Here is a 22786-nt window from a genome sequence, read left to right on the forward strand (position 1 = left end):
CCTTCTTCCCGGGTTTTCAGGCATCGTAATTATCTTTTGCATTATATATATATAAATATATATATTTATATATTTGCATTATATTTTGGGAAGATGTTACAAAAATTACACACAAAAAAACCATAGTCCCTGATTTAGGTGCTTGTCAATCTCGTTCCCCCCTATCAGTTTAACACTATTAGCACTATTTGTAAATTTCTTTGTGTATGTTTTAGTCTCTTAACTAATTGTCCTGACTGTGTTCAATCAACTGTGGCAAATTTACAAAAAACACCCTCAATATTTAATCAAAAATCTTTGATAACATGTTTTGCTGTCACACGTTAAACACAAACTGATGTGAAATGTGCAATCCAGAGAGCACTAGGAGACAGAAATGACCGTAAACAACTAAATACAGAAAATAAATCAGTCACTCTTTTCCCCCCTTTGTTTTATTGTTCAGCAGTAAAAATTACAGTGTGTACTACAATACAAAATATACATCATATAGAACACTGCTCCACTGTGCCACTGAATGCTAATCCACTTTTCAGCGTGCAAAATGAGAAGCCCGCCTGTGAGCATTAACTCGTCGCCTCCTGATGAACCAGCAATTTCAGAACATTTCACATCGCAGGAAGTTTTTAACAAGACAGGCGGCAACAATTAATAGAGAAATCTGCAGCGGCACAACAGAAAGCATACGACAGAGGGGGTGCGGAATCAATTACCAAAATATTAAACTCATTCTTTGAACAAAAGGAGTAAATCACCTATTTATGTGCTCACAGTCAATGTTCATTACTCATCTCAGTCACCGTTTCTGTCCAAATCTAATGGAAATCATTTGCACGGACTAAGATACAGTGCAGACAATCCATTATCTGGGACATAACTGGTGACCACAGCCAGCCAGACATAAAAACAGGGAAAAATCCGCTGATGTTGGTGCAAATCCTTGTTTGTTTTTTTTGTTGTTGTTACTTTTGGTTCAGTTTTTGTGTTAGAATTCATCCATCCATCCTTCAAGCAGCCATACGTAAACTGCTGACATGAGGAATTAAGACAACTGTGTGGTTCCTCTGCAAAGAAGCTGGTGACACATGAGGGAGGGAGTCCATCCAAACTCAAATCTGGGCTTGTATTACCTTAAAATCTAAAAGGTAATAAAATTGTCTTCATCGTGACTGAAATGAGCAGTTTTGTCACTTTCCTCTCCTATCAACAGTAACAGGATCAAATGTTTTAACTTGTCAGAATTATGCATTTGTTTTTGAGGTAAACATCTGTCAGTTAGGTGTCAGGGTGTCACATGCTCAATAACTAATGTGTATACCCACAATTTGATCATACAGAATTCAATTTAATGAGTGGGAGTTAAAACCGGTTTAGTACTTTTAATTTCTTTCTTTCTTTCTTTCGAAACATGAGCCCTGATCTCTCGTGGTTTTCTGCACCCCTCCCCCAGTTCATAGGCGCTATATTCAAGTTCAACAGGCTGAAAATATATTAGAGTTTATTTTAAAGGAAAAGCAGACTGACGGATAAAAGCAGATATTTTTTATAGCATGTTTGTGTCTCTGAAACAGATTTCACAGTGACCTCACTGAAAAGAGGAACAGAATCACATAGAATTTGTGTTTTATAAAGACGATAAAAACCTTTCTTTTTTTTTCTTTTTTTAAAATCACAATCAAGCCATTTGTAGAAAATCTACATCATAAAAATATGCTGGAGCGTCCTCATAGTAAATAATGTCTGTTTGCGTTACTGGTCTCTCTGTTGACTCGCTGTTTTTTTAATCTTCGGTGGAAAGTCGGGGTCTCTGAGGATTTACCACATGTAAAGTAAGAAGAAACGGCACTTCTCTAACTTCAGATGGAAGCTTTGTCTCTATTGATGAACAGGGTTTCCTGGCAGAAAGGGTTAACCAGGACGACGCTACTGCTGCTGTAGTCGCCATTAGGGGGTAGACATGTGTCTTGGTCCTAGAAAGAAAACACACACACGAAACATGAGTGCAGGAGCCTGACTGAGGATTCCTACTTCTACTGTTTGTAAATCATTATCTATAACTGCAAGATGGTGATGTAGAACATGCTGGGGAAGATGCCAAAGCAAAGGGTGACACATGAACAAATACAGGCAACAAGGTCAGCTGGAACAGGGAGGTGTTGTAAGTGTTTCCTCAGTGGGAGCAAATCAGATCAGACTACAAGTTTAGGTTCAGGATCGTTTCTCCCAGAGTGCTGTCATTCATGTAGAGTACCAGGGAGCTACAAGGGCGCTGCGCTAGGGAGAAATCAAGGAAAAACAACACCTGGGAATCACCAGGGGCATCCCAGACATGAGCCAACCTCAGTGTCCCTGTCCTGATGCTGCTGCACCCCCCCACCAGTCAGCAGGAAAAGGGAACATGAGCAGTGGGAGGAGTGAAAGAAAGAAGATGGTAAAATGGTGATTGAGGGTTTCTGATCAAAGCACAAAAAACAGAAAGGAACAGGAAAAATGATCTAAGAAATATCGAAAATAATTTGAAATATTCATGTGTCCACCAGAGGGCAGTGTAGTGCACGAACCGGGCTGCCAGAGAATACAGAGAATAAAACTTTTTCTTTCCAGAGCTAGAATGATGTTCCCGGATTAATTGTCAGGAGTTGAACATAATAACGGACCTTTTTTATTACTGAGTATATTAAAGGTTTATATCTGGTACGATCGACATTTCCATTGACTAGATGCAGGAGCCTGATAGTAAATAGTGGCGAGAGCAACGACTGATGCTGAAACATCTACTCAACCTCGCTCTCCAGGGTGTGTATCTGTCTGGGCAGCTCCACGGCGTGCCTGCTGAAATAGTCCATGGTGATGGCGTTGTTCCAGTAGCTCAGGTTGTTCTCCTGGCTCGATGACTTCTTCCTCCGCCTCATGCAGCACACCGTCAAAAGCACGGCTGAAGGAGGCAGAGAGGAAGAGGAAGACGGGGGTTAGGCTGTAACCGGCCGACGGATGAAACAATATTCGAATATAACTTACAGCACGAGGACACGGGCACACTGATGGCCAGCACGATCCATACGATGTCCATCCGGCTCAAACAAATGGTCACACGTGAAGGAGGGGGGTCGATGGCGTGGCCAGAACTGTTGTCGGCCGTCCAGGGGTCCTGGGTGGTGGCGGGCACCTGCCTGTTCAGGAAGCTCCCGCTGGCTGTTGAAGACGGTTCTGAGCTGTTCCCGGGAAAATCAGCCTCCCCCATTGAGCTGTTGGACAGCAGACCCCCGACTGCAGTCACGCTCCCCAGCCCGTCGGTGGCGTTACCCTTGACAACCTGGAACTCCGGGGTGGTGGTGTCATTTGGTGTGGAATAGTCGTTGATGACTGTTGTGGTCTGTGTGCTGAGGCTGGACTCGGTGGGCGAGCTCTCTTGCTTTTGCTCTGTCACCAGTTCATCGGTGGGGGGTTCGTCGCGCACCTCCCTCAAAGTGATGGCGTGTTGTGCGGTGCCGTGGGCACGCTCTCCGACTCCCAGGCCCCGTGCAGCATCGTGGAACAGAGACGAAGTCTGAGGATCATCAACTTTTCGCTGGCTCCGTGAGGGGGGGTCCTCTGAGCCAATAATCTGAGGCTCTATGTGAGGGCCTGAGAGCTCCTCTCCTCTGTCTGATCCAGATCCACCCAAGTCCAGGGCGCCTCTAGTATTAGATTCCACATTATTTGGGAGAAATGTGCTGGCAGATACGAACGCCTGGTTCGTGGCGACGGTTGCCGAGTTAAGCCCTTGCGGTGTTTTAGCCCAACGGGAAGTCTGGAGCCCGTGAAGCAAAGCCCGAGGGTGGAGGGCAACGGTCGGAAGGATGATATCTGGGGGTAGAACGCGTCCTTTGGGAGACCATTCCCCACTGCTGGAGCCTTCCTGATGCCAGTCCTTTGGGGGAGGTGTGGACTTCTGGGTGATTGCCATGGAGACGGGATGCTGGGATGTCTGGCTGATGTGCAGCTCCTGTGCTGACGTCACCAGTCCTGACAGTGCGAGGAAAGCTAGGACACCTGCAGAGAGATAATGACTTTAGGTGGCAGGACTGAATTTTGATGTGATAATTTACACAACTGGCTCTCCAAAATATATGGAATGTAATTATGTATTTGTGATCAACCCGGCTTCCACCACGATGCTTTAGTGGGAGCAAAAATCTGCAGGAGCAGGAAACAGACCCACAGTGTCCAGTGTCCTATAGAGCCACCGAGAACTCAGGTGTCAATCGTGACACTTTAATGGCAACAGCAAAACTTAAACTAACCACAAATGCAAATAATGTAATTGGGCATGCCTTAGTGGAGCAGCCGGAGAGCCGAGATATTCCCTGATTCCTTTAATCTTTAAATTTAATGAAATTAGACATTTTCTGTGACAGATCATCCAGTATTTACGGGCGAACGTCGCCCGTTCCAGGCTCAAATAAATTAGATATCTGTCGTGGAATCAGAGTGCGATAAATCCTTCTCGGAGAGCCTGACAGGTCCACATTCTCCTCCACAATCCCTGAAGGAGTCTGGGTAGTGACAAATCACTGGCAGCCGCCTGCTGGGAGTAGCGCTCCTATTATGACATCCAGACATCGGGAACGTCGTCGGGGGAGGGACGTGAAGAGGGTTATTAATTTGCTGCCTCCCTCCGCCCCTGATCGACACGGTTAAACAAAGCTAAAGCGGCACATTAGCCGAGCTCCCACTGGGCAGCTTTTATGTATTCAGCACATATGTGTCCCTGGCTGTAATTCCAGCATAAACCAGTCATTTCAGAGCTGTTGTAGGGCTGCACAAAAGGGTCGGAAATTCCTGAGAATTAAAGTGTTTCTGAAAACACTGAAGTTGAACTAGTTTTTGAGGCAGTTGCGGAAAAAACACAGCCACCATAGATTCTCTGAGACTCCTGAATAAGGGGGCTCGAACTGCCATTCATTCAATTTATAACCACTAGTCGCCAGATTTCGCTCAATTATATTTTAAATGAAGAGCAGTGTGCACCCCCCGGTAAAATAAGTCAAAAAGTGAGTGAGACACCACCGATTAGCTGAAACCCCGTTGGAAGGTCAGAGATGGGTGAAAAGGGCGACATTGAGGTTCTCGCCACAGAAATCTTCGTGGTCTGCGCTCAACTGAAGACTTGAAGTTGAACCTGGGAGCAGAGTCTGTTTAAAGTGGGCCTCTGAATCATTCATCATCTCGCTCCCGTCTCAATCACACAGGCTGGCGGGACAGATGCTCCACGCTCGTCCCGCCAATAACCAAGCCCGTCACGTCTCTAATCCCGAGACTCCAGGCTCAAATCTTACGGACACGGGCGCGCCTGGTTTACAACAGAGACGTCAGTCAGACAAACTCAGCCTGTCAAAGCTTAAATACCTGAGATAAAACCGTTTGAAAACCACCCAGAATGTCGTCATTTTCAAACTTTTCTACGCTGAAGCAGAAAATAGAGGCCTTCAGCATAACTACTTATCAACACATAAATTATCCAGTATCGTATTTGCATATTTGGTCTTAAAAGGAAAACTGTGGGCATGTTTACAACTTCTATCCGACCTAAAACTCCGCATCAGACCGAGCTGTCGTCACCAGGCAACCCGACACCTCTGAATAAAACATGACGCCACAGCTACCTTTACAAAACACCACACAGCCCAATTCATCCTGGTGATGAAAAACATGTTCTGGCACATTAATATTCATCACAGATGCTGCAGTTTAGGGAAATCATATTTTATTGATGGGTTAACGGGACAAATCAGCGTTGGTGCTTCCTCGGAGCGTCCCTGGACATATTGAGACAGCCTTCAGGTCTTTGGAATTACCGGATTATTTTTATCAAGAATTGTTCTTCTTTTGTATATTGTCTATAAAAATCTAAAATAATAATAATAAAATAAAAAAAGGCAGTTTGGGATCGGAGCTAACGTGGCTGCAGCCTAATAAGAGCCAACAATGATCTAACTTTTGCGAGATTCTTTTGATTTTAAAGGAAACAAAGGGAAGGTAAAAAGCAGGAGGTCAGCGGTGCTACTGTAATACTGCTGCATGTATGGCCACACCTGAGTATTTTACACGTGCACACCGAGGTAAATGGGGGTAATTTGTCACAGCGGTCGGGTGTCTTGCTGATGGAGTGACTGCATGAGCAGAGTGAACGCAGATGGAGCCCCCCCCCCCGCTGCAGAAACGTGCAGCAGAGAAATGGTGGCGGCGAGCGAATTAACTGGGAAAATGATGGAAAAGGTGCACGAAGAGAACCGAGCATTATGAACATACATTATTGAGTCGGCGAGCTGGGAGGAACACGAGGAAATGGGAAAGGTAAGAGGAAGAAGGGCCAGGTTGAAGAAAGGTGTTACACGCTGAATTTAACACTATAAATAAAGCTCACACTGGTGTCACACACCTTCCTGTCACCCCGACATGCTAACATCACAAAGATGAACGCCCCCACGGTGAAACCAGCCCGAATTCAGTTCACTTGATAAATGATGTCAACCTGTTTTCCATTAGCAGATTTCACACTGTGTGCTGGAAGTTAGCAATTCAAATGCTGAAAACATGCTGAAGCGGAGCTTTTTTAAAAGGTGCGGAGCACCGGGAACAATCACTGAAGCCCTGCGCTGATACCGCCGGGGGTCCTGGGAACTGAGCACTCCTGATTCCAGCATCCTGGTCACACTGACAGGGTCCACCGTCCAGGGAGGGATAGTTATCCTCTCTTTCCATAATTTGCCTGTGAGGCTAAGTTGGATCCAGGCGTCCCATCATCACTGGGCAGCGACACTTTTCAAAATTAAGAGAGAGATGCATCCTGCAAAGTCATCCCTCAGTCAAGCCTCAGCTGGACTGACAGGTGTTTAACCTGAGACGTTCCCAGTTTATTCCTCATTCTGCATTTCTTATTCCTCATTCTGCATTTCTTATCCCTCATTCGGGCAACATGCCGTAGAGGGGGACCCGCAACAAAATATATATGTCGGCGATTAAACAAAATTATAGCTATATCTGTACGTTATATTCATCTTCTAACTAATAACAAAAAATAACCACACACTGGACCTTTAAAAGAGGGTTTAGTTTGAAAAGGAAAGGAAATCAAAGTGGACAGATAAATATGTCCGAATTGAATATATTTTCCCGCTCTGGTAAAAATACTGAGCTGGAGATGCAAATGGAACGAGCACGGAAACGGATGCATGGCTGTTGCATAATCTAATATAATCAACACGCGTTATCATTTAGAAGCCACGAGCAACTGATCCAGAAGCAGTAATTATGGACAATCATTTCACAACCCAGCTAACCTCATATATCATATACTTAGCTTTAGGTATGCTAATCTCAGCCAAACCGCAGTAATGATCGAAACCTCCGAGGGCTCCCATGAAATCTCCCCGGACAAAAGGCAGAAGACGTTATCAACATTCTTATCAGGATGCCGACAAATCCTTTAATCAGCCGATGATCGGCTGGCTGCCATCTAATGCCGACATGAACGCATATCCTGCTTTTGAGGATAAATGCTGACAGACACAAATTGGAGAACACATAATCCCTCAAATGGGCAAATTACAGTCTGAAATGAACAAATCCATCAATATATAAAGAGACAAAATAAGCAGGACTCCAGAAGTTGCTGGTAAGGCTGAATTATCAGGCCTGGACGGCGCTGCGATAATCCAGTGTTACCAGATTTATGTTTAATGGACCCACTCTAATGACCACAATGGTCAAACGGTACCAGTAACGTGTTACCTGTGTTACCTGTATAGTACCAAGGAATGCTACACAGCTACAGCTCCCCAAAATAGAACACAGTCATCTGCAAAGAAGTTTGTTTATATACAGGGAACGACTGAATATTGTGTCCAGATAAATTCCTTCTGTCAGGCACTGGGTGTGTTTGTGTAGCGTTCTGAGAAGAGTGTGTGTTCCACAGACAGATAGGGCACGTCCTGTGGCCCGCTGGAACCCTCCTGGGGCAGGAGGACTCCTACATGGGCGGAGGGGTTGCATAGGCAGATGCGAGCCACGAGATAAGAGGGAACGCTTTCGTAACAGGATAATGGCTTCCTGTTTGAATGCTCCTCCAACTGTTTGTGGGGTTTCAGCGGCTTTGAACGCGGCCGTGTTTATCGGAAAAATCCAGTGGGGTTGATTTCTGAAAGGAGAGCGCCAAAGTGTTCCCATGGTGTTTACTTGGATAACGAGTTAGCTGCAGCCACTGTGACAGCGGCGCAGGATCTGAGAGGAAGGGGAAACGCTAAACAGGAAGTTGTCTGGAATCTGGAACGGGTGGCTGGAGAATTCCAACACCTACACAGCTTTTAAGGGTTTAAACCTGATGCAACCACAACTTTTGTTAAGCAAAGATAATTAAATAAGGAAGGAGGACTTAAACCATCAGCACTACTGAGCCACAACGGGATGATTTCAAAACACAAACTAGGACGGAGGGAGTGGACCAACCACAGGAGCAACAGGTTTTCTACACAGGTTTTCAGAACAGCTCAGAAGGAGCTCTAACGAGAAGAAAGTGCTTCATTTTCTCCGGATCATCCATCTCTGTTCATCTCCTCTTCCAGCAGCGTCATTTTTCTGCCTGCAGCTAGAGGACAGCGAGGCACATCTGTTAGGTGGTCCGGAGAGAAAACTGAGAAATGGTTCTGCCCAGGGACAGAGATTTCAAGTGCGCTATTCATCTGTGCAAACTGTAAAAAAAAATAAAAAAATAAAAAATAAAGAAAGGAGAGAAGTGTCCGTCCTCACTGTCAGGCCTGCACTGAGAACAAGACCTGGCTAAATAAAACCCAGCGTGCAGCTTTAACTCGCTGCAGCCCGACCTTGTTCCACCTCTGCTTCAGCCTCAAACACTTCAGGTTCAGACCCAGTTCATCGCTGCTGAGGGAGCCGCAGATGAGGCGAGAACCAGATACCATCGTGCCGCTAAGCTAGCTGCCAAAGAGCCTGGTGGGTCCCCGTCTGACCCCCGTGTACCGTATTAACGTGACATTCTCTATTCTGGTGGCCTGCCAGAGGTTTGTACGAGCTTTAATACATCACCTGAATTTCAAGCAGTGGAGCATCCGACAGGAAGAAGAAGTCCAGAAATGCATGTACAAGAGTACAGGGAGGCTGGTTAACCGAGGTATGACTCAGCAATATCTGCACAATATTTGCTGTGCGGGTTTGTGTGCGCATATGATTGTCTTTTTTTAGTGGTGTACAACAATTGGCCAATCGGAGATCATTCCAGTTGACAATGGAACCAGTTAGCCATGGATGCTAGCACACAGCAAGTGACACAGAAAAGGAGGTGGCTAGTGCTGATGTTAATCTGGCACTTATCCCTGATTAGACCCAATAATAAGAACACGCACCTTTATTTAGTCTCCTCCACGGTTCCCGATTGGCTGCTTTAACTAAGGCACAGTCATAACTAGCTTGTTTATCCCCCCCATTTGCAGGCTTGATGCTAAGCTACAGGTGAGCTAGCTTCAGCCTGGCTGTGGCTCATATCTAATTAGTAGTCAGAGTGGTAGTGGGATTAATATTTATGTTGCAATCTTTTGTAATCAGACTGTAGTTGCTGTCTGGTTTCACTCTGCATCTACAATTTATACCCTCTTCCTGTGCACCCGGGACTTCCTGTTAATACGCCCGTTCCCGCTGTGGGTCTACTCACTCAGCAGCTGGCAGCGCAGGACCTGCAGGCTTGTCTTCATGGTATCATGTGGTCCGGCTCCTCCTCCACAGTGCTCATGGTTCTCTAGTCGAGAGAGAGAAGACAAGAGAGAAAGCGAGTTGAGATTAAACTCAATGCCGGGGTGTCAAAATCCCCTACGGAGTCGAGTTCCAGGCTGGATCAACCGTCATTCTGTCGCCTGGGTAGAATTAGAGAAGCACATCGCATCACGCAGTAATTCCAGTAAAGGCCGCAAATCTTCAACAATAACCAAGAAATGACACTTGGCTGGCCAGTAAAACCAGTTACAGACCAGACACTGACCAGTATGGTCTGCTCTGAGATGGCGGCTGCTGAGAGGCAGCTGCTAGGACGACTGAGTCACTCGTGTCCTCATGTTCGCCGACAAAAGGCCACACAGGCAAATTTGTGGGTCTGGATTCTTTTGTAGGAATGCCCCGGAGCCGTGTGGTGTGTGTCACTGGGCCTGAACACACACACACTTAACCAGTCACCACTGCTGCTGAGGTCACAGCGACCTTGACCTTTGAGGTCCAAATGGGAATCTGTTCATCTGGACAACTAGCAAGTACAGAGCATTAGCATGAGGGCTGCTGAGCCCATCAAGTGGACTCTGTTTCAATAGTTACGGGGTTAAATTGACCTTTAACCTCTAAAACCTTCTTCCATCCATCCTATAGCAACGCTGGGATGCCAGAGAGAGAGAGCGGCTCAGTACGATGGCAGCTTTGCTCTCTTTTCACCCTACATCATGTTCCTGGCCTAATGAGCTCAGCGACCGGGCGCGAGAAGAGCAGCGGAGTCTCTCCGCGGTAATTACACCTCGTCAGCGTTGCCAGACCAACACGGCCTCGCGGACACGCTGCTTAATTTGCGGGGCCCGATAGGTGAGGCTCAGGGAAGGTTTGTGGAGGGGCTGGGACAGTCGCGGGGCTTATTTAATTTGTATTTGTCACCACCGAGACGCACGACAAACGGCTGCCGAGGTCCTCCGTGTACTCACGCGCAGGTAAAAGATAAGGCACCCGCGGCGTCTAAGCACAGCTACAAAGACACGATAAGCAGCTTCTGCTTGCTGTTGCCACTTAACAGCCTCGGGTCTTTTTTCAGTGGGCACAAAAGCCGAAGCGAAACAGCTTTTCCGATGCTTTTCTTTACTTCCAAGCAGATGCCTCCTACTTCTCTTCTACAATACTCAAGCACGTAGCAGCTTTGCTCCCCAGCGGTGAGGAAAGGGAGAAGAAAAAAAAAAAACCTGCATGGCAACCGAAAGGCACACAGATGGCAGCCGTCGCCATGGCAACCCTAATAGAAAATTACATTAGAATTGATTCAGACAGACATTTTTTTGGGGGGCTCCAACAGAGGAGAATTTTGACATTTGGATTTGGAGGAACAAAAGCACCTGGAGAGCTCCTGTATTAATCCGTTTGAGGTCTCGGTGTGTTTGGCAGGGCCGGGCCCTCGAGGCAGGGTCCTTCATGGCAACAGCAGCCGTGAAGAAATAAAGGCGTCACTCCACCCCCCCCCTCTCCGCGGTCCCCGTCACCACAACAATGGCCTTAATTCTGGACTTCCCTCTATTCTGCGGTTCAGTACAGCAGCTGTGGCGCTGGCTGCCGAGAGCTTTTCCATGATGATAGAGCAGGAGGAGGTGGAGGGGAAGGAGGGGTGGAGGTGGGAGCTGACAACAACACTGAACTACACCGTTGTGTCCTCGCCATTAGCTGATAACTGGACCTGCAATCACAACCGACGCTTGTTTTCATCCCCGCGCTCTCACGCTCCTGGAAGGAGGGGCGCAGATCTCAACGACCTGCTGACACCAGCCGTGCAGCGCTCGCCACGGCCTCACCACACCAGTCCTCCCAGTAAGACAATGAACCGCTGGGGGAACACGATAGTTTAAGTGAGCATGAGTTCTTCCACCCGCTAACAGGGAACAGCAAATGGCTTTCCATAGAACTTCTGGACCTTGGGGCTAAAACGACTTTAACACAGCATATTTTTATCCAGGCCTGAAACCTCGTTTGCAAGTGAGAATAAACTGAAGGCGCAGACGTGGGACTCTGAATCTGTGTGTAAGCTTCCATCACGGAGACGTGTGTCGTAATGGACTGTATAAAAGGAACGGTGCATCGTGGTTCCAAATACGGCTATGGATCCAGAAGTTGTGGGGAGGGGGACATCTAAAAGAGATCCCCTCTAAAACTCTGCGTCGGTGCCAAGGTCACAGTTACTCCTGCCTGTGGGTTCGCGGTTCTGGTCGTTCCAGTAAAACTGAAAATTCTGGCTGCAGCTTTGCATTGTGACTCGGTTCTCCGCCCACAGGCTCCGCCCTCCCTGGGTGACCCAGTGGACAAGGCGACACAGAGGGCGTCCGCTTCAACCCCTGATGCGGATTTACCTCCTGATGGCGATCAGCAACCACCCCCAGAGAGTGCTGCGGCAGCACATTTGGGGCCCACGTGCGCTACGCCGGCGAAGCCGCAGCTCTGCACCTCTTGCAGACGTCGTATCGACTCGTTTGCAAAGCGGCCCGGGCCTCAGCGGCTTCTTGCGCAACCGAGAAGCTGATTAGCGATTACAGCTAGCGGTTGTTCTGTTACGAAACCGTTCTGCCCCTCAGTGGGAGGGGGATCCAGTTCCAGCGGCGCAGGACGGACTCGGAGGCTGTGATGACTTAATTGTGCAGTCACGACGCGCGTCAGAGCCGGTCCTGATTAGACGCCGCAACCAGAATAAATTTGTGATGGCAGCACGACAAAAGGTTTCCAGGGAGATTGTTTTTAAGGCTTTCCATCCAGCTGTGGCTCCAGATGGCTGCTGGCGCTCCGTCCTCGAAGCAGGAAGCGATTTATCTCAAAAATGTTTGAGCACATTCAACTTAGCGCCTGTAAGGTGGCAGGAAAGCAGCTAGAGTCGCTGCTGGGGACAAATTCCTGCAATTCCTCCCTGCAAATCTGGGGAAAATGTTGGAATTCCTAAGTAAGAGTGCTGTAAATTGGGGAGGAATTGAGATGTCCGTCAGGTGAGCTCTGAGAACCAGAACCCCTCGAAGATCTCAGCGTCACTCTCTCACACCGACAACAGCGAAAACCCACTGTTGCTCTCAGGCCGAGTGACGGAATAACACCCACTCCCAAAGAGCGGCACTCAGGGACAACTGAGGAGGAGGCGGAACAGCGTCAGAGGCCTCTTCACGCAGGACTCACACCAAAGCAGGAAGAGACACAGCAAAAAGGGGGTGTTGAGCACGAGCAGCGTCTTTCAGAACAGGCCCAAGGATATTCCTGGCTCCGATCGATCCCACCCTCGACGAGGTGGATGCTAACGCACAATCCCTGCATACCTGCTCCAAAACACTTGCGTAACGCGCCAGAGACGGATAAATTAGCGTTCTTTCCCTCCCGAGAGAGACGGAGAGCAACAGATGACGCTTCGTGGCATCTAAACCGCTGAGTAAACCTCAGAACAGGATGGACGAGTCCCAAACGAGCTGTCTGATCAGCAGCCTCCACAAGAAGCGAAGTTCGGCTAAATTTAGCCAAAACGATGACCGGTGGTCACGAAATACTAATTTTCCGATGCAGAAAGCCCCCGGGGAGCACGCCTTTGATCAGGGAGCAATCTCTGGCTTCTATCTGGCAGCTAGAACGCTACATCTCTGCGTGCGCCTGGAAGCTGTCAGGCCCAGAGACAGATTGATATGTAAAGTCCGCCTCTACAGCTCGGTCACATTGATTATCGAACCGGCGCCGCTCCGTGAGGCCACCGCAGCGGCTAACAAGCACATAATCACATAAGAGCTGTCGAAAAGCTAAATTTACACCTGGAAAATGGGCTGGGAAGCCTTTGATGAAGTAACGGACCTCCTTAATCAGGGCTTGTTGGACAGATACTCCCACAGCAACTCAATGAGTTCCTTTTTTATTTGATTTTTTTGCTTCACATTTTCAGCCAGGTTGTCGAGGACCGCTGGCGATGATGGAAGAACCGTGCAGTTCAAACGCGGGGCGCGACGCGGCGCCGAGCTGCAGGGGCCGCCCTCTCCTCCGTCTCCCGGCTCTCTTTGCTCCCCACTTCTTTAATGTCACCTCACGCTTTCATCCGGATCAGAATCTCCCTCCTCCCTTCCTCACGTCTCCGCTTCAGGCGCCGTCTTTGTGCCGCCTTTATGCCGTTCCCTTGAAGCTAAGAAGCGGCCTGTGCGGGGACGTCTGTCTCGCAGACGAGAAATTTTAAAAAACGGAAAAATATGGAAAATAATTCAGCTAAAAAGTAAACAAGAATGTCCCGACTTTCATACAGTAAGCAAATAACAGCAAGCCTCTCTAGCTAGGGGAACATTTCCTTATGGAAACTGGGAATTGAAGCCAGTTCGATACAATGTCACTGTCCCGCGACGACACATCAGGACTCTGCTGCCTCCAAAACGTCCCAATAAACAATAAACAAAGATCTAAGAGACGCGTCCCTCCGGGGGGAATTTGGACGTCGTCTCCATTGTCAAGTGAATGTCAGGTGAGAAAGGAAAAAGGCAAATACTGCGACTCAAGAGTAACATTTCTCCACTAGGAAAATGAGGGAAATTACATAAAAATGACTCTGAGCCCCCCCCCAACTGGCCCTTTGGGGAGAGGTGCGTTTGAATGACTCACCTGGACACGCAGCACTTTTAAAAACGCTAATGATGAGTCCAGATATATTTATACATTCGTTACTCATCTTAAGGGTTGGGTGACTAATTTGAGTGAAGCATTAATGTCAAAAGAAAACAACTTCCTGATAAAATACATCCTGACAGTTTCATAATAACAGATTCAAAGAGATTTTCTCCAACACGAATTTTGATCTCCATCCTGTGTAATTATGGTTAAAACGGCGAGCTGTCCCCTCGGGGCGGCCTGGCCACTCACAGCCCTCTGCGCTCTGATTGGTGAAGCGGGGGCTATTTTTAGCTCCATATATTCAATAAAAGCAGACACCTGTCCAGAAGTTTCAAATTGAGACAAACAGACAAGCCGACGCCACAGAAAAATAGCATGACGCAGCAGCGGCGCGGCTGCTGTCAGCCGCCATCGATCCTCCCGCGGTCCGCCGGGCATCTCTGTTAACACCAGGCCTCCCGGCGTGCACCTCCTCTCAGGGCCAGCAGGGAAAAGAAGAGCCCCGAACTCTAAGAGGGGGGGACTTTATGTGCAGCGCCGCAACATTAAACGGCGAAGAGCCATTTGTCTGCGTGCTTTCACACCGCAGCTCCTGTGACGGCGAGGAGCCGGCGGTCCTTAAGCACAGCCACAGTCCTCAGAGGAAACAGTGACTCAGGCATCAGTGATGGTTAACTGCACCGCCAGACGAGCGCCGGCGAGGGATCCTGATCCACGGGCGCAGCTGAGCGACACCGTTGGTGATCGATGCGTCCTAATAAAGTCTAATCGAGGGCGTAAATTTATATTTGTGTTCAGGTTGAAGAGCTTAAATGTGATGAAAGGAGAAAAAGATGTTCAAGCACCGCGGTAGCGTGTTGCTAAAAGCTAATTGACCCTTCGCTAAGTCCCCCCCCCATGGTTACAGTTGCTAGGCCTGGCAAGCTTTCTTTGCTGGTTCACTCCTGCAGAAATGTAAACGTGGACGTCTCAGCGTTTTCGGTGAGAAATATTCCGACGAGTGAGTTCTTCCGTATCGTTTAATCCATATTCAACATCTCTCCAGTCGTGTTTTTTGGTTTTGGGAGGGTGAAAGTTACAACCTGAAGTGAGAGCTTGGCAGGGGTTTCTATCTCTGTTACCGTTGCTAGCATGTGATTGGTCAGTGGCCGTTCTAGGGTGGGACTTAGCTGAGTCAGCACTAAATACATCGGAGGAAGGATGCTAAGATGCTAACTAGCTGCATTTAATTCGATTCAATGAGGATCAAAGAGAATTTTAGCAGCTGTGTTAATGTGAAATGATGGCAGCGTTAAAGTGTCCTCAACAATGCACAATCACGCACTTCCAGCTTCGCGTTTGCCTGCATGGCTGCTACGGTAACCACGGAGACTGTCTGGTTGCGTTTTGACGCACAAATTTGATCTTATCTCTTTAAATTCAATTGTATCGGGTCTGACACAGACTCCTGCTGTCCGAACGTAGCTTAGCGAACGTCAGACGTCTGCTGGTGACAGATCAAATATGGCCCCGCCCTCACGTTTCAGGTCACCTGTGTCGTTTGAACCAGATTCATCACGCAGGGCGAAACCGCACGGGCACGCGAAGAATTCTGTATCACAAAGAAACCTCCAAAAAAGGAAATGTCGGGTTTCAATATAATGACAGGAAATACTTTTGTTCCCAAACTGCTGCTGCTGAATTCCACGGCCATTTTGACGGGGTTTTTTTCCCCCCACGAAAAGATCGTCTTTCCTGAAGACATTCAATGTGATAATGTTGCGGAGGGCGTCTGTGAACCCAAAGGGAGCAACGCAGGAAACACGGCCCTTCAGCACGTCCAGGAATGTCCACGAGGAAGACACAGCAAGCCTCGGCTACAGCGCCTCTCCGTAGACTTCCTGTCTGTCTCAATGGACCAGAAACGTACTTTCTACAGTCCAGGAAGTTCCCAACACATTCCTAATTATACCTCCTGACGCAGCCTCTTGTACAGCAACAATGGCAGGAACCGAGAGTAGTGGGGGAAGGATGTTTTTCTGGAGGTGGGGGGAGCGTATTGTACCTCGTTTCCTTGAGTGGTGCAACAGAGGCAGCCAAGAGCCAGATGGGACCAGGGACCAGGGAAGCAACATCCGTACAGAACGTCAAAAAGGTCCAAAGATTTCCCGCCGGTTGATAACCACGTGTCCGGAGGCTGAGGGAGAGACGCGGTATTGTTCTCCTCTCCTCCCTCCCCCACCTTACCCCCACTATTTGTGAGACGGATTAACTCGGAGAGCCGCTTGTCCTGGGAGTGTGTCTGGATGTACGCAGACACTCATCAATTAGGGCGTCTTTGTCAGACTCAGGCAGGGGGGGCAAGGACAGAGACACTCTGCAAATATGGACAGAACTGGAGTTTCCACGCAGACGCTCGTTTCTCTAAACACACTAATAGGCCAATTACATCGAGGCTAAATTGGTGCACAAAGCACAAAAGAGGATTTTGGGTGATGCGGCTTCTTTGCAGAGGAGATCGAAGAGCAACAAGTGGAGAAGAAGAGGTGATTTGGGCTCCGGAAGTTTTTGGAAGCTGGCGCTAACCTAAATATGAGGATGTGGGGACCCGACAGGGTTGACATTTCAAAGTGAGATTTCACAGAGTCCGGCGGGAGTCCCGCTCGGTGCTAGACGTCCATTAGATTCTGCAGCCAGAACACAGCAGGTCCCCGTATTTTCATCAGATTAGAAGCACCGATAAACGTTCACAAGTAACCGCCGTTGAGGAAGCATGATGGACACAATTAGCATTAAATGCTAATGGTAAAAACCAAAAACCATCAAGTTACTTGAGCTCACCATGTTCACCTTAGCATTTAGCATGCTACCTAGTAACAAAAAGATAATTTTATATATTAATCTGCATTTAGGTCTGCGTTACATATATATTAGCATTCTGCGCTAGATTAATTTTCTCTCCACAAAATTCCAGAAGTCACTATCATATATTGATTCATTATATTTATCTAATATATTTACTAGCTAGCTTTTCAGTTTCACCTGTATAAAAACAATTGTTTCCCTGCACTATAGATATTTGCATTTCCTGTACCGCAATGATCGTTAGACTAGAAAGCTCTTAATGAATAACAACGCCACATTGGAAACAATTCCTACTTCAAGGGCGCAGATTAATCACCGCCGATAAATAAACCATTAATGAGAAACAGCCATTAATATCTCGACGCATCCCAAAACAATCCCTCAGTAAATAATTGCGCGGCGCTTGGGGCTGAACGGCTGCGAGCCAAACACGATAATGGCTGTGATTCGGCCCTGCTATCACACAAAAACCTCTTTCATAACTCAGAAGAGGATTCATGAGTTTATGCTCAGTTATTGATCATCCAGAGGTTTGTGTGAAGGGGGTGCGAATTTCCCTGTGGGGGGGTGTTTTGTAGATGCTGCTGCACCTTCATGCGACATCCATCAGGCAGCCCTCACTGGTGCTTTTTGGAGGAATAATGAAGCAATCAGCGAAGCCACTCAACATGCTAATTATCAATGCTAGCTCACGACGCCCCCTGACAGCAACTCAGAGCACTTTTAAAATGCTATCTGGGAGGGGGGGGGGGGGAGGTCTCAACGTGTGCTTAATCACCAGAGGGTGGAAAGCTTTGGTTAGCCTGCGCCGTCACTCAAGGCGGAATTAATGAGTAGGTAAACAGTGTGGTTACGATGAGGAAGTCAACGGCGCCCGCGTTCACGCCAACTGTCGGGGCTGCGTCGGGTAATGGTTGGCTGGGGATGAAGCATGCGGGCTTCGTGGAGGCGATGATTGAGCGATAAACCGCACCAGGGACGCCCTTCCCGAAAAAAACACAACATGGAAAACATGATTTCATCAGGACGTTCCAGGGAGCCATCGGGGAATCTTGGTCTCCACCCACTATAATCACAACGGAGACTTCCACAGGTCGCGTCTCTTCTTTCAACTGGGATGAATGTTGTTGAAATTTGCTGATTCTTTCACCTGCGAAATGCCAAATTCGCTGAGCGGCTTCCTGTTAACGCTTCTCACATAGTTTCCGAGAGTTCCGAGTGTTCCGAAAGCAGACAAAAGTGAATGTCAATGGCATTCCAGGAGCGTGTTTACAGCTCTCACAGTTAAATGTCAAACGGGTAACTTGAGGGGAGAGAATGCGCAGGTGTCCGTCGCTGCATCACTCCCGGGTGCTGGTTAAAATGCCGGGATTGGCCGAGTTGCCGAGGTGATTCCGGAGGTGACTTCCGAACCGTGGATGACAAAACTGGGGCTGTGTCCGTTTTAAAGGCGGCTTCTCTGTTCCATGAAGTTGTAACAAATCACTGCAGCCTGCCTGGTTTGTGGTCATGCTTCTCCCCTCAGTGTCCTCCCCATATCGTCTCCATGGTGACGAAGCTAGCACCGTTCCTGCCAACATCGATACACTCACGCTAGGCAAAAATCTGCTGTGTCATCTTTGCCTTATTTTAAGAGCCGCTCTCTTAATTTCCGTGGCCTCACTGCATCCTGTTCAGCATTTACGACGTCTCAGATTACAAGAGAGCCCCCCCGAGGGCACCGATCTATTAGACTGGAGGAGGATGGAAGCACACCCGCCTAAGCTGCTGTTATTAGGATTGATGAGGGATGATGGTTTAAAATTTTAAGGAGTTCTCCCACAGGATAATTGAAATAAAATGCCAAATTTTGTGCCATTCTGAACTGGTAGCTCTTCTAAGCTAGGCGCTAACTGGCAGGGATCCCACGCAGCCTAAGGAAATTCTCCCGTTTACCTCATGTGACCCTCCTGAGAACTCTCCTCAGCCCATCAATAAGGCTTCGCCGGCAGCCATGAAATGAGCCATGTGCACCAGCGGCGGCACCCAGAGTGTAAACAGCGGTTTCGTGCAATCGAGAGCTCCAGATTTCCTCTGCTGGCAAATGCACAAACAGCCTGGAAACAGGAACTTGTCTTCAGTTGTTGGCGAGTGGTGTTTTCTCCCAACAGGAAGGCTCCAGAGTCTTTCTCCAGGCCCTTAAGAGCCCTCCAAGAACATGCTGGACACTAAATGGCTGTGCAGCACCGACCGTGAGGGGGTTCAACGCCCCCCCGACATATGGTGAGAGTCAGGGGGGTAAACATGCACCCCAAAGCTCAGAGATCAACAAAAACAAGCAAATGCTGCGTATTCATCGCCACACCAGTTGTGATTTTTGTTGTCAACTACCTAAAGGACATCTAGACTGAACTTGTTGCCAAGGAAACTAGAGAGCGGCTCTGCTCCTTTGATAGAGCAGCACTTCTGGGTGAGCCCGTCGTGATTTCTTTCCTTCTGGGGTCACAACCTTCCTTCCATTAGAGACTCTGATTAATCCCTGTAGGTGATCCCAGCCTTGAAAACCCCCGTAATCATCAGGCCCACACCTGCTGGCATTGTCCTGCCCCCCGGGGGTCAATCGAGGAAGGGTTTACCGGCGCAACTTGTGACCCCCCCCCCCCCTAGGTTTCTCCCTCCATCAGACCTTCTCATAATCCTATTAGACCCAGTCATCTGCACTGAGTTAAGAAAATGTGACGAGTGGCCCCAAGAGACAAATCACGTGCGTCCCGAGGAGTCCCCGTGTTTCACTTTCAGCAACCTGCCGTTATATTTTTGTCTAAATGTGGAATTTGGAAGCTAAAAACACACCAATAGGGGGGAAAACATGTTTTTTGCTTCACTTTTTAGTCGCGGTATCGCCTAGCTTTGCATAAAATCAGTTCATTTTGTTGCTGTGGGGAATTTGGGGCCTCCAACCAATCTCATGTGCCCCTTTCTGGACTAGGAGAGGAGCCCGGAGCACCTGCTCAAAGGTGACGGTCCACTGCAGGACGCCGCCGCCCCTCGGGAAAAGCTAAAGAGATTAGCGTCCACGCCTTACATAACCTTACGTAAGAAATGAAGGCTACCTCAGGGACAGAGGGTGACCATCAGAGGGCTGAGGTGCAGATCAGAGTGGCATGGCTGCAGCTGAGGAATGCCAGGAATTCCCCCTGTAAACACCTCATGCTTCGATGGCCACCACAACTCTTATCTCCCCGTGCCTATCGCCCCCCCCCCCCTTTAATCATCATAATGGTAGGTCATCCATTACCAGTGCCCCCGCATCCTGGTCTGTTTGCTTTTCCTGTGGCCTCTGGGCGGGTCAGTGCAGGTTGGGGTTGAGGACTTCCCGTTACCTGCAGCGCCACATGGTTTATTATTAACTTTGTTACCCCCCTGGTGGGCAAACAGAGCCCCCTCTGGTCGGCCTGTACTCAGCACAATGGCTTTCAAATGTCAACCTGAAAGGGAGAGGTGTGTTTCTTGCTGCTGCGCCTCCCTCTGCTCCTATGGGACACTCTTGAGCTGATAAGATCATAAGTGACTCCAAAGGGTGGAGGGTGGAGGGGGGGGGGGGGGGGGGGGGGGGGTATTTATTTATTTATTTACCCTTCGCTAAACAGAGCAGCTTTCGCTTGCTTTCCGACCTGTGTGCTCCCCTGTGGTCCCTGAATATGAGCCCGCCTGCTGATTTAATTAAAGTGATTCTGAATGCAGCCGAGGGCCTCCGGTAAACCTTCGCGGCATTCAGAAAATAATAAAATATTTTTAAAAAAAAGCAGCCGGGCACTCTGGCTTTTTCCTCCCTTGGCTTAAACGAAATCCTGTTTCGGCCGCTTACTGGAACAAGGTGCAAAAGTCCGTCCGGAGCACGTTTCGTGCACCACGAGGGGCCCGTGGGGGCTGCATTCCAGCTCCCAGCGTACCACTCTCCACCGGTCATGAGGGACGCTTACTCACAATCATCAAACCCACTCGCTCGCGTCGCCGCTTTCCCATCGGCTCCCCGAGAAGATCGGGAGCCAGATTTTTCCCGTTTCCTGGAATTTTCTCCCTTTGATTGTTTAAGGGAGGTCTGTTGATCTGGACAGGAGAAGCGATACTTCCCCTCTGCGTTTCATGTCCCCGCGAGGACCTCTTCCTGATAAGAGAGCAGCTGTGGACATCATCTGCTGGCGCCACTGTAAAAATATTTGAAACGCCACATCCAAACCCAACAAACTCCAGCAGTGGGGTGGACGTTCAGTACAATGCGGTTCAGAATAAACGGGACAAACTGAACCTGCACCGCAACATGTTTGGGCCTCGATTCCTGTTGGAGGGCTGGACGGGCGAGTCCAACAAATGAATGTCCTCATGAGTGTCCAGTGTTTTGCTCATAGGCTCGCTGAGACCCATTCAGGGTACCCCAGCGTGTCAGCTCGCCCCAAGGAAGCTGTCAGCTACACATGTCAGTACGCCCCGTGACCCCGCTCCCTCCCCCAAGCCCTGCACCCACATGGCACTGGAGGATTGTCCCCCTAGAACAAAGGAATGGGGGTTACTGTGGAGAACCGGCAAGCAAACATTCCTCTTACAATGGAGAGAGCGGCCGGCAGGTTCAATTGGGACACTTTAAACTGTGTTATACATGAAGCCGCCGAGCCTGGAGACAAAGCCGCAGCTCCGAGTGTTTGGTTTGAAGTGCGTTTCTATAACTAACTGCAGTGCCCCCCCCCCCCCAGAAAATAAACCACGACAGGACACTCAGGTGAGATCTTCAAACTGAAAGATTTACGGCTTCTCAAATATTTGTTGAAACTTTCCTGCTGGCACAAATAACAAGGGATTTTACCAACAATTCCCGAATTAGATGTAGAACCTTCCGGTTTGCCAGAACTTTTCCATGACACCCGCGAGAGATGCTCGGGATGGGTTGCAGAGCTGACAACACAACACAACGGCAACAAATTGCACGTTTGGGTCGAGGTGGGGGGGGTCGGTCGGTGCACTCACCTATACCAGGTGCGTCGCAACGTCGGGTACTTGTCGTATCCGAGAGAGGAGGAATCCCACCGCTGCCGCGTCACACTTCACACCGTCCAGACGCACGTGCCGTCCGCCTCCACGGAGAAATGTCTCAACCGCGGGAACCGGGAGGAGACCGCGAGAGAGGACCACGAAGGAGGGACAACTCGGGGCGACTCCCTTTTCCGGACCGTCGGGACTCTGTGCCCACCTTCCCTCCTCTGACAGCTTCGACCAGACGCGAACTCCCCGCCCGTGAGCTGCGCGATGCGCGTCCGCCGGTGCTAAAACTCGTGGATCGGCTCCGCGCTGCGCAATTAAAGATGCGCGCAGGACGCCGGTGCCACCCACCAAAGACGGCACGGGCAGGGAATTTTAATGAGCCCTGCTGCAGTTTCCTCCCAGCCCGGGCAGCCGTCGTGATCGTTCCCTGTGGATAATTGTACTGTGCTGCCGTCAAACATTTAAGTTTGCCCACACGAGGGGAGGAGGCGGGATGACGGCAGAAGGTGACGTCGTAACCCAGGTCACCGTC

The 22786-nt window shown here is 48.9% G+C and overlaps 1 protein-coding gene across 1 annotated transcript; it reads right to left on the bottom strand.

Moving 5' to 3' along the window:
* Window positions 1-418: 418 nt before the first annotated feature.
* On the bottom strand, window positions 419-22711 carry tmem108 (transmembrane protein 108). Its single transcript, XM_011608067.2, has 5 exons — window positions 22240-22711; window positions 9704-9787; window positions 3019-4032; window positions 2784-2935; window positions 419-1970 (listed from the first exon to the last, which is right to left on the bottom strand). The coding sequence occupies exons 2-5, from the start codon at window positions 9741-9743 to the stop codon at window positions 1857-1859; spliced, it is 1320 nt and encodes a 439-aa protein (XP_011606369.2). The 5' UTR covers window positions 9744-9787; window positions 22240-22711; the 3' UTR covers window positions 419-1856.
* Between the last annotated feature and the right edge of the window lie 75 nt (window positions 22712-22786).

Source organism: Takifugu rubripes, chromosome 10 (genome assembly GCF_901000725.2).
Source record: "Takifugu rubripes chromosome 10, fTakRub1.2, whole genome shotgun sequence".
Lineage (NCBI taxonomy): Eukaryota > Metazoa > Chordata > Actinopteri > Tetraodontiformes > Tetraodontidae > Takifugu > Takifugu rubripes.